Source organism: Fragaria vesca, linkage group LG6 (assembly GCF_000184155.1).
Source record: "Fragaria vesca subsp. vesca linkage group LG6, FraVesHawaii_1.0, whole genome shotgun sequence".
In the NCBI taxonomy this organism is placed as follows: domain Eukaryota; kingdom Viridiplantae; phylum Streptophyta; class Magnoliopsida; order Rosales; family Rosaceae; genus Fragaria; species Fragaria vesca.
The window spans coordinates 9968886-9984451 of NC_020496.1; the positions used below are offsets into that span (position 1 = coordinate 9968886).

The 15566-nt window shown below is 39.7% G+C and overlaps 4 protein-coding genes across 4 annotated transcripts; all 4 read right to left on the reverse strand.

The window, feature by feature from the left end:
• Positions 1–624: 624 nt before the first annotated feature.
• On the reverse strand, positions 625–2366 carry LOC101295147 (F-box/kelch-repeat protein At3g06240-like). Its single transcript, XM_004302781.1, has 2 exons — positions 1195–2366; positions 625–911 (listed from the first exon to the last, which is right to left on the reverse strand). The coding sequence occupies exon 1, from the start codon at positions 2318–2320 to the stop codon at positions 1229–1231; it is 1092 nt and encodes a 363-aa protein (XP_004302829.1). The 5' UTR covers positions 2321–2366; the 3' UTR covers positions 625–911; positions 1195–1228.
• Positions 2367–4816: 2450 nt separating this feature from the next.
• LOC101301801 (F-box protein CPR30-like) lies at positions 4817–5932 on the reverse strand. Its single transcript, XM_004305190.1, has one exon. It carries the CDS (start codon positions 5930–5932, stop codon positions 4817–4819), a length of 1116 nt encoding a protein of 371 aa, XP_004305238.1.
• Positions 5933–6645: 713 nt separating this feature from the next.
• Positions 6646–8156, reverse strand: LOC101302094. Its single transcript, XM_004305191.1, has 4 exons — positions 7830–8156; positions 7205–7558; positions 6977–7106; positions 6646–6668 (listed from the first exon to the last, which is right to left on the reverse strand). Exons 1-4 carry the CDS (start codon positions 8154–8156, stop codon positions 6646–6648), a joined length of 834 nt encoding a protein of 277 aa, XP_004305239.1.
• A 784-nt stretch (positions 8157–8940) lies between these two features.
• LOC101302382 (F-box protein CPR30-like) lies at positions 8941–11148 on the reverse strand. Its single transcript, XM_004305192.1, has 2 exons — positions 10024–11148; positions 8941–9062 (listed from the first exon to the last, which is right to left on the reverse strand). Exon 1 carries the CDS (start codon positions 11146–11148, stop codon positions 10054–10056), a length of 1095 nt encoding a protein of 364 aa, XP_004305240.1. The 3' UTR covers positions 8941–9062; positions 10024–10053.
• Positions 11149–15566: the final 4418 nt, after the last annotated feature.

The following is a 15566-nucleotide window of genomic DNA, read 5'->3' on the forward strand; positions in this document are numbered from 1 at the left end:
TCATCAACCAATGAATTCAACTTATCAGATGTAAAAAGGAATCCAAAAAGAATCTTCATATTCCTCATATTGCTCAAACCTTTTCTTCAATGATCCAATTGTTTGATCAACTATGTATAAGAAATAATGAATTCTAAAAGCTTCCTCAGCAGATTCTTGAGGTGTTTGAGAAGACTCACCTGAAAACTCATCAAATTTTCTCTTTCTATATATATATATGTCTCTTGTCAAGAAAAATAGGATCAATCTTCATTGATGAAGCAAGTTCTTTTGCAGTATTGATGGCTTGTCTGAATCCGGTTTCTTTTGCAGTATATAAACTTCCAGTATATAAACTTCCACTGGACAAAAAAAAGGGGCCCCTTGCCGGCCGGGGGCCCTGTGCGGCGGCGCCGACTTGACCGCCCCAGGGCCGGCTCTGATGGTCGGACTACATGTTTGCATCCATTAAGGGATTCAAAATTGAGCCGTCAATGATGCATGACAGTATAATCCAGCATAAATAAACAAATAATTCTCAAAATTAACAGACACTGCACTTTGAATGCACAACCATTCATCGATGTTTCTACTCTCCCTTCATATGAAACATGCCAATAGTGTCAAACACAACAAGCCAACTCTAGTGAAACAGCATAACAGAACAACTATAAAGAACGAAACACATTATCCATCATAAAGAGTAATTGACAAGCTAGTCAACAAGAGTTCCACTACACGTCTCAATATAGATGATCATTCACCAACACATAAATTTCTTATAGGATAGATTAGAAATTCCGAAAGAAAACAATAAAACAAGATAAATAGTATACATCAACACACTGGCAGCCATTAGACAAATATATAGCTAGCTTCCAATTAAATCCGGTCCAAATCACCACTCGATCAAAGAACCCTCCAATAAAGCCCTACAATATCAAAGAAGACATACAATTAATCTCCGTCAAACAATTATATCAAAGCCAACAAGTCAACGAGGAAGAATGGTCTTGCTCTTCTCCTATTTGGAAACAATGAAGAACCGAAGCAAAACTCAAGATTAAGAGTAATGCCCATAACAATAAACCAAACCATTAGATTAAAATACCGTAAGATTGCCCCTCTACAATAATGAAGAGTAATGCAGAGTACTAAGCAAATTTCTTCAGAATACAAGTAGTGTTCAGATGCATGAAATCAGAAGTAACTAACCAACCAGCTATGTTATCCAGGGAACGAACAAGGACTAATCCTCTATCCGGAGTAGACTCTCTTGATATTGAATCATATTAAGCCAATCACCCTCATCTTTATACATGCTACGGGTGTCTTCTTCTTTTTTCCCAATCTTTACCAACCCACGCCCAATCTCATGCCTCTTGTGAACATATATCTCTGCAACCATAGTAGTTTCCAGAACCAAAACACTATTGAAATTCCAATCCTGTCTAGGGGGATGCGAAAACTTCAAGTTAAAGCGCTTAGTCCACGAGTCACGCACACCATATTCTCCCATCACCCATATATCAACGGAATCACCGCAAACATATAGATTACGAGCTAGAGACAGGTATCCTCCAGCAGAAACTCCAAGATGATTCTCATAGTAGTCACCTCCGCCATCATTGAAATCCCGCGGCAGCAACATTTTCCTGAACTTGTGCTTCTCCTCCTGACCCAAATCGAAAGCCACGATTTCTTTTGAAGTATCAAGCCAATGAAGTGCCTCATTCAAATGAATCCCCTGATTAGAGCAAAAACAGAACTCGTCGAAATCGACCTCGAGTTTTTTCCAAGCTTTAGCTCTGGATGAGAACATGGCCAGCTCATTCTTGTCGTCCGCATAGTCAGTGGAGACGACGAAAACTCTGTAGTCATCGGTGGCAGGCAACTGGCCAACACCGTAAACGGAGATTTTGTTTGGGGAAAAACCCGGGTCAGGTAATTTCTTGAAGAAACCAGTTGAAGGGTTCCACGAATAAATGATTTTGTCATCAAATGCGAGAAATACAATACCGTTGCATGAGCCGAGCGGCAAGACATCATCATGTGCTGGCGCGGAAGGCAATTTGTGCTTTCTAACAGAGGAAGGGTGTTTAAACGACGGCGAGTCCAAGTCTAGGGATTCGAGTTTAGGGACGGTAGAGGAGTACAGGAGTCTCTGAGCAAGGGTTTTGCGGTCATGGGCTACTCGAAATTGGGATTTAGCGAAATTGGGGTCGGAGAGAATGATGGAATGGAAGCGTTTCGAAACGCAGGTGAATCGGATTAAGGATTTCACAGGAAGGAAAGAGAGGATGAGCAGTATCATATGTTCGGGTAGGGTTAAGTCCGCCATTGCACTAGCACTGTTTGGAAACGAGACGATGAACTATGTAGGGTTTGAACTTCGAAGAATGAGTGACCGAGTAATATAGAGACACTGTCATGGGCTTTATGACGGAGACTGAGGCCAACACTTAGTCCGTTGGTCCTCGGTTTGAAGAAAAATATTAGGTCCACTTTGTACACAATAGACGGCCCCGGTCCGTATTATTGAAGTGGGTTTTATAAACCATATTTTTAGACATTTGAGCATTTTTCCATAATCAAATAATCGGCGATGGGAGTAAAACTAATAAGAACTCCTTGTTGTTATTTACAAAATTAGCCTCTTAACACACTCAATTTGCTTTTATCTTTTTTGTTTTATTTCATATTTTAATCGCAAATAACTGCTGATGCAGTTGCAATACAGGTGACATTTACCAAAAACTGTTCCACGTTTTTCTCCTTTATTTTGGTTTTTTTTGTTTTCTGCTTTTATATTTTGAAATCTTTGATTTGATTTTTCTATGTCAAAACTCTACTATTATGGGTAATATAGGTAGTTTTTTTAAAAAGGCTTCACATGACGCCAAAGAGGGTGTCTGGTTTTTTGTAGAGATATAATAGAAAATTTCATTTAAAGAAGGGAAAGTTCAAGGTCTAAGTATGAGCTTGAAATATCAAATATACAGACATGAATATAATCATCTCAAAAACACTAGCCGATTGACAGTTCTAATCTTGAAACATACATTCTCAATGTCATTCTAAAAAGTAAAAACAAAAACAAACAAACAAAAAAAAAATAATTGAAATGCCATTCGGATTTAAGATATTCCTGGAGACTTTCCTGAAGAATTCCATCCAAAAAAGCACACAAGACTTTCCCGGAGAATACCATTCAAAAATTTAAGATATTCCACAGGTTTTTTTAAGACACATTACAAGAGGAATGTCGATGCATGAAATCATATACTCCAGATAAAGACCAGAAAAAAAAATAGCTAAAGCGGCACTAAATGAAAACATTTCACAAACACTAGCCGACTAGAGAGAAACTACATGTTCGGTTAATTTTTTTTTTTTTTTCTAAAACAATCAAGATGGTCCAACTAGTTTTGCATTAACAAGAACTCTTTATGCAAAATGAGAAATGTTAAAAGCAGAGAAAGTTGAGATTAAACTAGCATGCCAAGTACAGAGCTAAGATATCTATGACTTTGCATTAACAAAAACTCTTACAGCAAAATGAAATGTCTTAAGGCAGAGCAAACTGAGACCCAACGTACTATAAGGCCAAGTACAGAATTACATGTTTTAAGTTACAGATTCAGAACTCACATTCTTAGTTTGAGTTCTAAACGCATCAAGCTAAGCAGAAAATCTCAGTATCTCATTTCAATCTTCAGTATTACGATAGCAATTATCCAAACAAGGACCAATGCATTCACTCCAATTACATATTCAATTTCGCTCTGTAATGATGTAAAGTCAAACACTCCACAATCATTGCTTGCAGACATAAATCTAGCAGTCATCCCCTATTGGTTTACAGCAGTTTAAACTTTATAACACTTTAGCTAACTTCCTTGGTCGAAAGTATAGTTTACAGCAATTTGAGTTTACATCATAGCAAAATGGTACTGGTATAAGATCAGTACTCATCTGAACTGATCTAAGAGTATCTAAGACCTAAGCATAGAAAATCTGGTATACATTTGAACTTTCAGTATTAGAACAGCAAGTATACAAGTAAGTAGTAATGAATTATTTGGTAATACACTCCAATTATTTATTCCATTATTCTCTTTTATGATGTAGCATCAAACATCTAATCTATAGAGGGCTATCAATTGACTCTAGAGGGCAGCTCGCTGTTTGGTTTAAAGCTTTTGAAAGCATTTTATATCACTAAAGTTTCTTCAAACAGCCTAGGGAGAGAGTAGAGTTTACATTGTTGTGTGGCTGCTTGAAGACTTGAAGTGATAAACTAACCTTACAAGAGCTATGATATGGTTCATTATACATTTCAATGAGTATCTCATCTTAAACACACTAATATGAATTGACAACGCCAAAGTCTGTTGTGAACATCATCCAAAATGGAACTGGTATTCGATCACTACTGTGAGAATCCTCATAGGCATTTTATTGCCATATGAAAACAAGAGGATAAAACAGAACTTAAAAAATAGTAATAGTGACAGAAAGAAAAGGTAACACCAACCTTGCTCAATTTTTCATTGTACACAATTCTTATAACAACTTTAAGGGAAATGGTAACACATAGATTCTACAATGACCAAAGGAGATAATTGTACATATATATATATATATATATATATATGTATGTCTTCTAAATTGTAATCAACCTTTCTGCATTACTTACATCTACTAAGGAAGCCGCATAAACCAAACCCTCAAGAGGTAGGCAATCCACATCAATGCAGGATAATTTTCAGATGCAAGAAAACAGAGTAAATAAGGAGTAACTAACCAGTAGTGTGATACAAAGAGCAATGGAGGACTAATCATCTAACCGAAGCAAAGTCTCTTGATATTGAATCATCTTAAGATCAAAGCCCTCAACCATATACATGCCACACTTGTCCTCTTCTTTGTGAAGAATCTTTATCCACCCTTTCACGTCGGCATAATTACAATCGTCAACCTTCGTTATAGTGTATATGTGGGCAACAATACTAGTTTCCAAAACCAATACACTTCCGTAACCCCAAAGCCCCTCTGGCGGATTTGAAAACAAGTTAAAGAGCTTAGTCCATGAGTCAAGCACACCATATTCCTTCATGACCCATACACACAAACAGTCACGATCAGCTTTCGTAGAATAAGCAAAAGACAGGCAACCATCAGCAGAAACCCCTAAATTTCCCCACTGATTTAAACCGCGTTCATCGAATTTAGGCAGTGCCATTTTTCTGAACTTCTCCTGTGCCAAATCAAAAACCATGAGGCCGTTGTCGTGATCAATCCAATGAAGTGCCTCATTCAAAAGGGTCCCCCGAGGAGAATAAAGACATGATTCCGGAATCGCCTCAAGTCGTTTCCATGTTTGAGCTCTCGACGAGAAAATGCCGTACCGAGTCTGATCGGAGGCTATAAAAACTTTGTATTCGTTGGTGGCCGACAAATAGCCAACACCAGAACGGAAACAATATTGTTGATCACATAAATCACCTGGGTCAGGTAATTCGTTATAGAATCCAGTGGATGGGTTCCAGGCATAGAATACTTTCTTATCAAATGCGAGAAAAACAATACCGTTAGAGGAGCCCAGTAGCAGGTCATTACCGGCCGGTGGCCGGAAAGGATACTTTAGCCTTCTAACGGAGGAACTGTATCCAAACGACGTCGTCTCCAAAAGCAGGGATTCGAGGCGAGTGGAAATTGTGGAGTCGCGGACTCGGCGATTGAGTGGATGGATGGTTGTGTTGTAGAGGAGTCTGCGATCGAGGGTTTTGCGGTCACGAGCTGTTTCAAATTGGGATTTGGCAAATTTGGGGTCGGAGAGAATGATGGAATGGAAGCGTTTGGAAACGCAGGTGAATCGGATTAAGGATTTCACGGGAAGCAAGCGGAGGATAAGCACCATGACATCTTCGGGTAGGGTCGCGTCCGCCATTACAGTGTCACTGTTTGGAAACGATGAACTAGGTTTTGAGCAGTGAGGGAGACTCAAGAGTGTGATAGGTCGACTGACCGAGTTACCTGTATGTAGGAAATGTTGCGGGCGTTATCCACAGGGCCCGAGCCCAATTTTTGGGCCTTAATTAGATCCAGATAGAAGATGGCCCGGTACGTAGAAGAGGGTGAGTTGTCTAGATAGTATAAGTAAAAGAGAAAATGTGAAGTATACTTTTTACTTTTTTAGGAGTTGCCGGATTGCATAGTACACACTGGCCAATCTTTCTTAAATCTTTGTGGTAAAATTAAACTACCAAATTTAATTCGAAGAGTAAACATTACTTTCAAAAAGAAGGGGAATCAAAGCCATTTCATCTTCCATGTTAAGAAGCGAGAGCCATGCAATCGAACCATTTGATGGAGTACATGCAATTGGCTTTGCATCCAGGTGATCAAAAAGATTGATGCTTATGAAGTATCCAAAACTGATCCAAACCAGATTGTTGAATACTACAAGAATTTTGTTTTGGCCAACCAAGCCATCATGTCATGGTCAGCATCAACATTTGAAGACCCGGGCAGAATCAAACCAGATGATCCAAATAGCGAAGGAAATCCAACAAGAGAGAGAACACCTCTAGTACTAACAACAGCCTTCAATTAGACAAAATACAGCTAGCTTCCAATAAGCCGTTCCACACCACTACTAGATCAAAGAATCCTCCCATAGAGCCCTACAAATTCAAAGAAAGAATACAGTTAAATCTCTATCAAACAAATAGGGATGCGAAATCCACACACCATTTTTCCTTTTTTGGTTTACACATTCATAAAAAGACAAAGTTTAAGTCACTAAAAGACAAAATTTAAGTCACCAAAAAACGAAAATTGTGTGTGAATTTCAATTTGCGGTGTGTGGATTTCACACATTAATCCCATCAGATTTTGCCCCTCTACATCAATTGAAGTGTAATGCAGAATAATTGGCAAATTTCCTAAGAATACAAGTATGCATGAAAGCAGAGTTAAAAAGAGAACTAACCAGCTCTGTTATCCAGAGAGCAATCGAGGACTAATCCTCTATCCGAAGTAGACTCTTGATATTGAATCATGTGAAGCCAATGGCCCTCAGCTTCATACATGCTACACTTGTCTTCTTCATTTTGAAGAATCTTTACCAAGCCACTCACAATCATCAACTCACTACGAATCACATTCCTCCTTTGAAAAAATATCTGGGCGACCATACTAGTTTCCAGGTACTGCGTACATTCCAGAACACACCAGTTTCCAGAACCAAAACATGGTTGTACTTCCATCCAATGTCGTCATTATGGGGGTCTGAAAACTTCAAGTTAAAGCGCTTAGTCCACGATTCAAGCACACCATATTCTCCCATCACCCATATATCAATGCAATCACCGCAAACATATAGATTACGAGCTAGAGACAGGTATCCTCCAGCAGAAACTCCAAGATGATTCTCATAGTAGTCACCTCCGCCATCATTGAAATCCAGCGGTAGCAACATTTTTCTAAACTTGTGCTTCTCCTGACCCAAATCGAAAGCCACGATTTCTTTTGAAGTATCAAGCCAATGAAGTGCCTCATTCAAAAGAATCCCCTGATTAGAGCAAAAACAGGACTCGTCGAAATCGACCTCGAGTGTTTTCCAAGTTTAGCTCTGGACGAGAACATGGCGACCTCCTTGTCATTCTCATAGTCAGCGGAGACAACGAAAACTCTGTAGTCATCGGTGGCCGACAAATAGCCGACGCCATAAAGGATGAGCTCATTACCATTTCGGGAAAAACCCGGGTCAGGTAATTTCTTGAAGAAACCAGTTGAAGGGTTCCACGTATAGATTATATTGTCATCAAAAAAGCAAGAAATACAATACCGTTGCAGGAGCCCAGCGGCAAGGCATAACTATCTGCTGGATCCAAAGGCAATTTGTGCTTTCTAAGAGAGGAACAATCATCAAACGACGGCGAGTCCAAGTCTAGGGATTCGAGTTCAGGGACGGTGGGGGAGTAGAGGAGTCTCTGAGTTAAGGTTTTGCGGTCATGGGCTGCTCGTAATTGGGATTTTGCGAATTTGGGGTCGGAGAGAATGATGGAACGGAAGCGTTTCGAAACGCAGGTGAATCGGATTAAGGATTTCACGGGCAACCAAGTGAGGATGAGCACTATCAACTCTACGGGTAGGGTCGTTTCCGCCATTGCAATATCACTGTTTGGAAACGAAGGGACGAACTATGGTTTGAGTAGAGCAGTGAGCGAGTGGTTAGGGTCGCTATTTAAGAAGGGGGAAGTGTTGATGGATGGAAGAAGGTTGAAGGGTCAAATTTGCATAAATGAAGATTTGAAGGGGAGGGACAATGTCAGCATTATTGAGAAGCGAGTGAGGTAACAAGTCGCTGCATGAGCTAACAATTTCCCAAACGACGTGAGTGAGTGCAGTGTGCAGTGTGCAGTGTGCTCAACTATCTAGCCAAGTTCCCAAACGACGTCGTCTAGACTAGGAATCGGAGACTTGGGGCGGCGTGTGTGACAAGAGTAGGAGAATGTGAGTCGGAGATGAAGATCACAACCAGCTAGATTTGGTAACAAAACATACCGAAGGGCATTGAAACGATCAAGGAGTTCATCGGTGGCCAAGAGAGGATAGTCCTCCATTTCAATGTGGAATTGTTGTGGATACTGGATAGACATACAGCCAAGGATTCAAGGTTACATTTTACTCATTAACAATTTGAGGAATAATTCTCAAATGCATGAGCTAACAATTTCATGAACGATATTCCTTCATGTTTATACTCTCTTCATATCGATTCATGTCAACACTGTCAAACACCACACATGAACACAGTCAGCAAGAGTTCCATTACGAAATTCAATTACACGACTTGATATATATAATCATAGTATCAATAACACGTACATATATTTCTAACAGCATTAGACAGAAACTCCGACAATGACAGAAGGTAAGTATTACATAAACACAAATGCAGTCATTAAACACAAATATAGCTACCTAGCTTCCAAAAACGAGGGTCTCCATCATCACTAGATCAAAGAACCCTTCCCATAAAGCTGGCTCTAGCAATTGTACATCAAAAGCCCCTACAAAATCAAAGAAAGAACATAGTTATTCATCTGTCAAACAATTAGATGAAAGCTAATGTGTCTATGATCAACCAGGATGAAAGGTATTTCCCTTCTGCTGTTTGGGAAAAAAAAAAAAAAGGACCATATTCGTTGATATACAAAATATTACTCTTTCGGTCTTTCCACAGGAAGAACTTAAGACAATCCAGCATCCAAAAGTCTAAGATTTCCACATGTTTAGACACATGAAAAAGAATATGGTGAGGAATGTTGGTGCACAAAAGCAGGTATCCCCTATAACGACCAGAACGAGAATTATATGATGAAGGGACACTCAAAGGAAATATTTTTCAAAGACTAGCTGAGTAGAGAGCACGAATGCCCAACAAAAGACATAACATGTTGGTTCATCTAAAAAAATAAAATAAAAATTTAAGATGGTCCAACCGACTTTGCATTAAAAGAAAATCTCACAACATATGAAAAGTGTCACGGCAGAGCAAGTTAAGATAAAATTATCAAGCCAAGTAACAAAGTTCTAAGAGTATTCAAAGACCTAAGCACTGTGGCTAAGCATAGAAAATTTGGTACTCATTTGAACTTTCATTATTAGAACAGCAAGTATACAAACACGTAGTATACAAGTTCTATCAATTTACTCTAGACTTCTAGAGGGCAGCTCTCTGTTTGGTTTAAAGCATTTGAAAGCATTTTATATCACTAAAGTTTCTTCAATCAGCCTTGGAAGAAAGTAGAGTTTACATGGTTTTGTGGCTGCTTGAAGACTTGAAGTGATAAACCAGTCTTACAAGAGCTATATATATTCGAAATCGTAATCAACCATTCTGCATTACCTACATCTTCTAAGGAAGCCGCATAAACAAAACCTTCAAGAGGTAGGCACTAGGCAGTCCGCACCAATGCAGGATAACAATTTTCAGATGCAAGAAAGCAGAGTAAATGAGGAGTAACTAACCAGTAGTGTGATACAAAGAGCAACGGAGGACTAATCATCTAACCGAAGTAAACTCTCTTGATACTGAATCATGTTAATATTAGAGCCCTCAATCCAATACATGCCACGCTTGTCCTCTTCTTTGTGAAGAATCTTTATCCACCCAGTCCCGTCGGCATAACTAGTTCCGTAATCCTCATCCTCAATTACATTGTATATGTGGGCAGCAATACTAGTTCCCAAAACCACCACAGAACCAAAACCCCATTGGTCCTTTGGCGGACACAGAAACTTAAAGCTAAAGAGCTTAGTCCATGAGTCAAGCACACCATATTCTTTCATTACCCAAACACAAATACAGTCACTAGCATGCCCAGTTGAAAACGCAAAAGACAGGCAACCTTCAGCAGTAACCCCTAGATCAGCGCACTGATTTATATTATATTCATCATAATAATCAGGCAGTGTCATTTTCCTGAACTTCTCCTGAGCCAAATCAAAAGCCATGACGCCGTTACCGTGAGAAATCCAATGAAGCGCCTCATTCAAAAGGGTCCCCCGAATAGAAAAAGGACATGATTCCGGAAAGACCTCAAGTCGTTTCCAAGTTTGAGCTCTGGACGAGAAAACGCTGTACTGAGCGGAGCGTATGAAAAGTTTGTATTCGTCGGTGGCCGACAAATAACCAACACCATAACGGAACGAATGATTCTCGTCATATAAAAGACCCGGGTCAGGTAATTCCTTGAAGAATCCAGTTGATGGGTTCCAGACACAGAACACTTTCTTACTAAATGCGAGAAATACAATACCGTTACAGGAGCCCAGTAGCGAGATACTGGTGGTAGGTGACGGGGAAGGAAATTTGAGCTCCCTGACAGAGGAATGATGTCCAAACGACGGCGTCTCCAGATCCAGGGATTTGAATAGAGGAAGGCCTGGAGTAAAGGAGCAGAGGAGTCTGGCGCAAAGGAGTCTGTGATGCAGGATTTTGCGGTCATGCGCGGCATGAAATTGGGACTTTGCGAAATTTGGGTCGGAGAGAATGATGGAACGGAAGCGTTTGGAAACGCAGGTGAATCGGATTAAGGATTTAACGGGAAGCCAGGAGAGGATGATCACTGTGATCTCTTCGGGTAAGGCCATTGTTTGGAAACGAAATGATGAACTAGGGTTTGAGGGTGTGGTTACTGAGACCGAAGAAGAGTGATGGGGAGAGTGACCGAGTGATATAGGGGACAGTCGTGGGCCTGACTGCCTCAGCCCAACATTTCCTCTTTATGAAGAAAATAGTCGGTCCACTAATCAATACAAGTAGACTAGTCAAGTATCTCAAAAAGTCCAAATTTTACTTACAACTTTTTTAGTCATTATTTTCTTCTAATTATACAAAAGAAAAACACAAAACTTTGAGAAACTCTCTCTCCTAGTTCGATCCAAATGGGACATTAGGGACCCAACAACTAATGGGACATTAGGGACCCAACAAGGGGAACTTACTGAAACCAAATTAAAAGAGTATGAGCACTAGCAGTCACTTGATAATATGCATTATCAGTGGCGGATCCAAGAATTAAAACCAGGTGAGACTTGAATTTTTCACTATAGAAACAAAAGAAAAAAAAACTCGACGATACGTGAATAACGATTGAAAAGAAGTATACACCCAAACGGTCAGACTTGGGGCCGTAATGAGCCTAAACTCTTAAATGCATGCTTATACAAAACAACATTCATACAATTTTGCATATGTAACACAAAAAAAGCTAAATAAACATGCTAATGCAATACAAAATATATATGTAATAAACATCTCGCTTGATATTTACATTTGATATGAAGACTAATTTAGAATTTCAGATGGTAAAGAGTGAGATATTGAGATGGATTGATTGGGTGCAGTGGAGGAGTAGAGGAGTGAATTTGGACTGCCTGACTGACTCACTGTGTGTGACAATAGCTTTGCAAGCCAGAAGAAGAAGACAACAAAGAGAGGAGTTTTGGACGTTTAGACTTCTTATCTATGTGCATGGTTGATATATCCCTCTTTTTAACAAAATCAGATGAAACATTAGTTGGGCAATTGTAGCGGGCTAACATTGGCTAGTAATTTAGTGGGACTTGGGCTGGACAAAAACCTTACAATCATTATAAGAAAAAGAAAAGTAAGAAATCTATATGTGAGTAATTTTTTCCCCCAAATATTTTGAGTTATAGTTATACCGTAGATCCGCCCCTATGCATTCCATGTTTGTACGTAGTTGAGATAATTCTGTTATTATTTATTTGAAGAGGTTCTCTTGCTATGCTTTGTAATTTGGAGTTTAGACTCCATGTCACTCTTTACGTATTCAATTTTATTAATCAAGGCACCCTCGAGCACCGGCCTTTTACTTCAAAAAAACAAATATATATTGCCATATATGCTGATAAGTAGGTAAAAACTATGTACATTTGCATCTTGAGAAAAACCTTTACATTTTTGGTTCTCAAAATAGCATAAGCTTTTCCCAAATTTATATGACGCTCCATGAGATGAACTGAAACAAACTACATTTATGATATAGAACAGCTTGCACAAACATTTAAGACACAGCTTGCTAGGAAGGCAAAGAAAACAAAGTCAAAGCAGCAGCTTTGAATCTGCAAAGCAGTAGCTTTGAATCTGCAAAGTAGTAGCTTTGTTCCTGCATATTTTCTATCAGCATTGGGATTATTTTACTTTCTATGTTTTCATTAGGATTTAAGGTTTATTTAGAATAAATGATTCCTAGTTCTAGTATGATTAGGTTTATTTCTATGCCTATATAAGGCCCCTGCTAAATTGTATTTTCATTCAAGTTATCAATAAGAAAACCTAAAAAAATTAGAGTAGAAACTCTTGTGTTTTAGGCTTGTGCCTGTGTTTTGCTAGTGGATTCTAGCTTACTCCATAAGGTTTCGACGCTTGACGAAACCTTGTTTCTATCATGATTACGCTTCCGTATCATTTGGTAACCAGAGCCGGGATTCGCCCACTCAATGGGAGACGATTCAGTAGACGAAATCACCATCACCAACTTCGCCGACGCTGGTCGTGCGATTAAAGACATTCAGAAGGATTTACGGGATCATTCGAAACTTGTAGCTGACCAATTCGAAATCTTCGACAGCAGACACAAGATTTTGTGAGAGAATCAGTGCAAGATGCAACAGAGGAAATTCGACAATTAATTTTGCAGATGAACGTAAATCCAATAGGAGATGCTCATCGCACCAACGGATTTGCCGGAGGTCATGGACATCGCCGAGAACGCCACATGGGAATTGATGATCAACGCGCTATGGGATTCGCCCGTAGACGTGGCCATCAACAAGGAGGTCAACGTATCGGAGGGTTTGAACGTGACCAAGACTTTGAAGAAACCGCACAACGAGAACTCATTGAATTTGCCAACTTCAATGAAAGGGAACCTACTTATCAACGACGTCAAGGAGGCGAAGACTTTAAGATTAAGGCTGATATCCCTAACTTCACTGGAAATTTAAATGCTGACGAGTTCTTGGATTGGCTTATGGAAGTTAAGAGGTCTTTGAGCTTATGGGAATCGCTGCAAACAAGCGTGTGAAGTATGCAGCTTATAAACTAAAAGGTATTGCAAGGCATTGGTGGCAGCAAATACAAGAAGAGCGATTCGAGTCAGGCTTGGCTCCAATTGTAACCTGGGACGTTATGAAGATGCTCTTGGAAGAAAGATTTCTGCCAGATGATTATGAGCAAACATTATTTGAGCAGTACCAAGAGGTTTCTCAAGAGAACAGATCAGTCCAGGACTTCACAACCGATTTCTATCGGCTTGCAGAACGAAACAAATTGAAAGAGACTAAAGCTCAACAAGTTGCAAGATATATACGGGGATTAAATCCTCAAATTCAGGACAAAATTGGGTTGCTTACATTCAAGGATGTTGGAGAAGCTCACAAGATGGCCTTGAAAGTTGAAAAGCTTGCAAAAAGCACCATTGCAACAACAAATAACCGACGGAGCTGGAATGACACAGCAACTTTCAGCAGAACCAAAGAAAGCATTGCAACCAAGCCTCTTAGTATTTCCAACAAACCCATAGAGGGTGGCAGCAAGGTCAGCAGTCAGACCAAAAGGTCTTCTCAAAGCAGTACAAGTAACTCAGACCCGTACGCTAGGCCTCGTTTGAATACATGCTTTAAATGCAGCAAACCAGGGCACATCTCCAGTCAATGTCCTCTACGGCAAACTGAAAAGGCTGAAAGGACTGAAAAGCGCCTTGTTAACTTCATAAAAGGAGATGATGAACAACACGAAGAAGAAGAAGAAGAAGATGAGGTGGTGGAGGAAGCAGAAGAATATTCTGGTGATGACAGGGAGTACAATTTAGTTACTCAACGGCTGTTGTGTTCAACAAAACAAGAAAACCAGCGACATAGTATCTTTCAGAGTACATGCACTATCAAAGAAAAGCCTATGTCATTGATAATAGACAGTGGAAGTTGTGAGAACTTCGTCTCAAAGAAAGTGGTGGAACACTTCAACCTTCTTACTATGAAACATAGAGCTCCATATGCCATTGGATGGATCAAGAAAGGCCCAGAAGTTTGCATCACCGAAACATGTAAAGTGTCAATTTCAATTGGGAAATTCTATCAAGATGAAGTTGAATGTGACATGGTAGACATGGACGCCAGCCACGTACTTCTAGGCAGACCATGGCAGCATGATGTCAACACTATCCACAATGGAAGAGAAACACAGTATCGTTCATATGGGAAAACACCATATTACTTTGAAGCCTAAGACCAAGCCTACAAATCTGGTTTCACCAAAAGAGTCTAGCTTTCTTATTGTTGCTGAATCTGGTGAAAAGGAGGAAGAAACTTGTGAAGGATGCAGAAGCTATTTATCCTTTGGTGGTTAGGGAAGTAATGGTGGCTGAGAACAACAAAGAGGAGAAGAAAAATTCTAAAAAGAAGTCCAACAATTACTACAAGATTTCAAAGAATTATTGGCTGATGATCTTCCAAATGAACTACCTCCTATGCGAGATATCCAACACCAAATCGATCTTGTCCCTGGAGCTAGTTTACCTAACCTCCTCATTATCGGATGAGCCCTAAGGAGAACGAGATACTTAAAGAGAAAATTGAAGAGTTGCTACGAAAAGGACACATTCAAGAAAGCATGAGCCCTTGTGCAGTGCCTGTTTTGCTAGTACCAAAGAAGGATGGGAGCTGGAGGATGTGTGTGGACAGCCGTGCAATCAACAAGATCACAATAAAATATCGGTTTCCGATTCCTCGACTTGAAGATATGTTGGATGTCCTAGGTGGCTCAGTAGTATTCTCTAAAATTGATCTGAGAAGTGGATATCATCAAATTCGAATCAAACCAAGCGATGAATGGAAGACGGCATTCAAAAGCAAAGATGGGCTCTACGAATGGTTAGTCATGTCGTTTGGATTATCTAATGCACCTAGTACTTTCATGAGAGTGATGAATCAAGTCCTGAAGCCTTATATTGGGACGTGTGTGGTAGTATACTTTGACGACA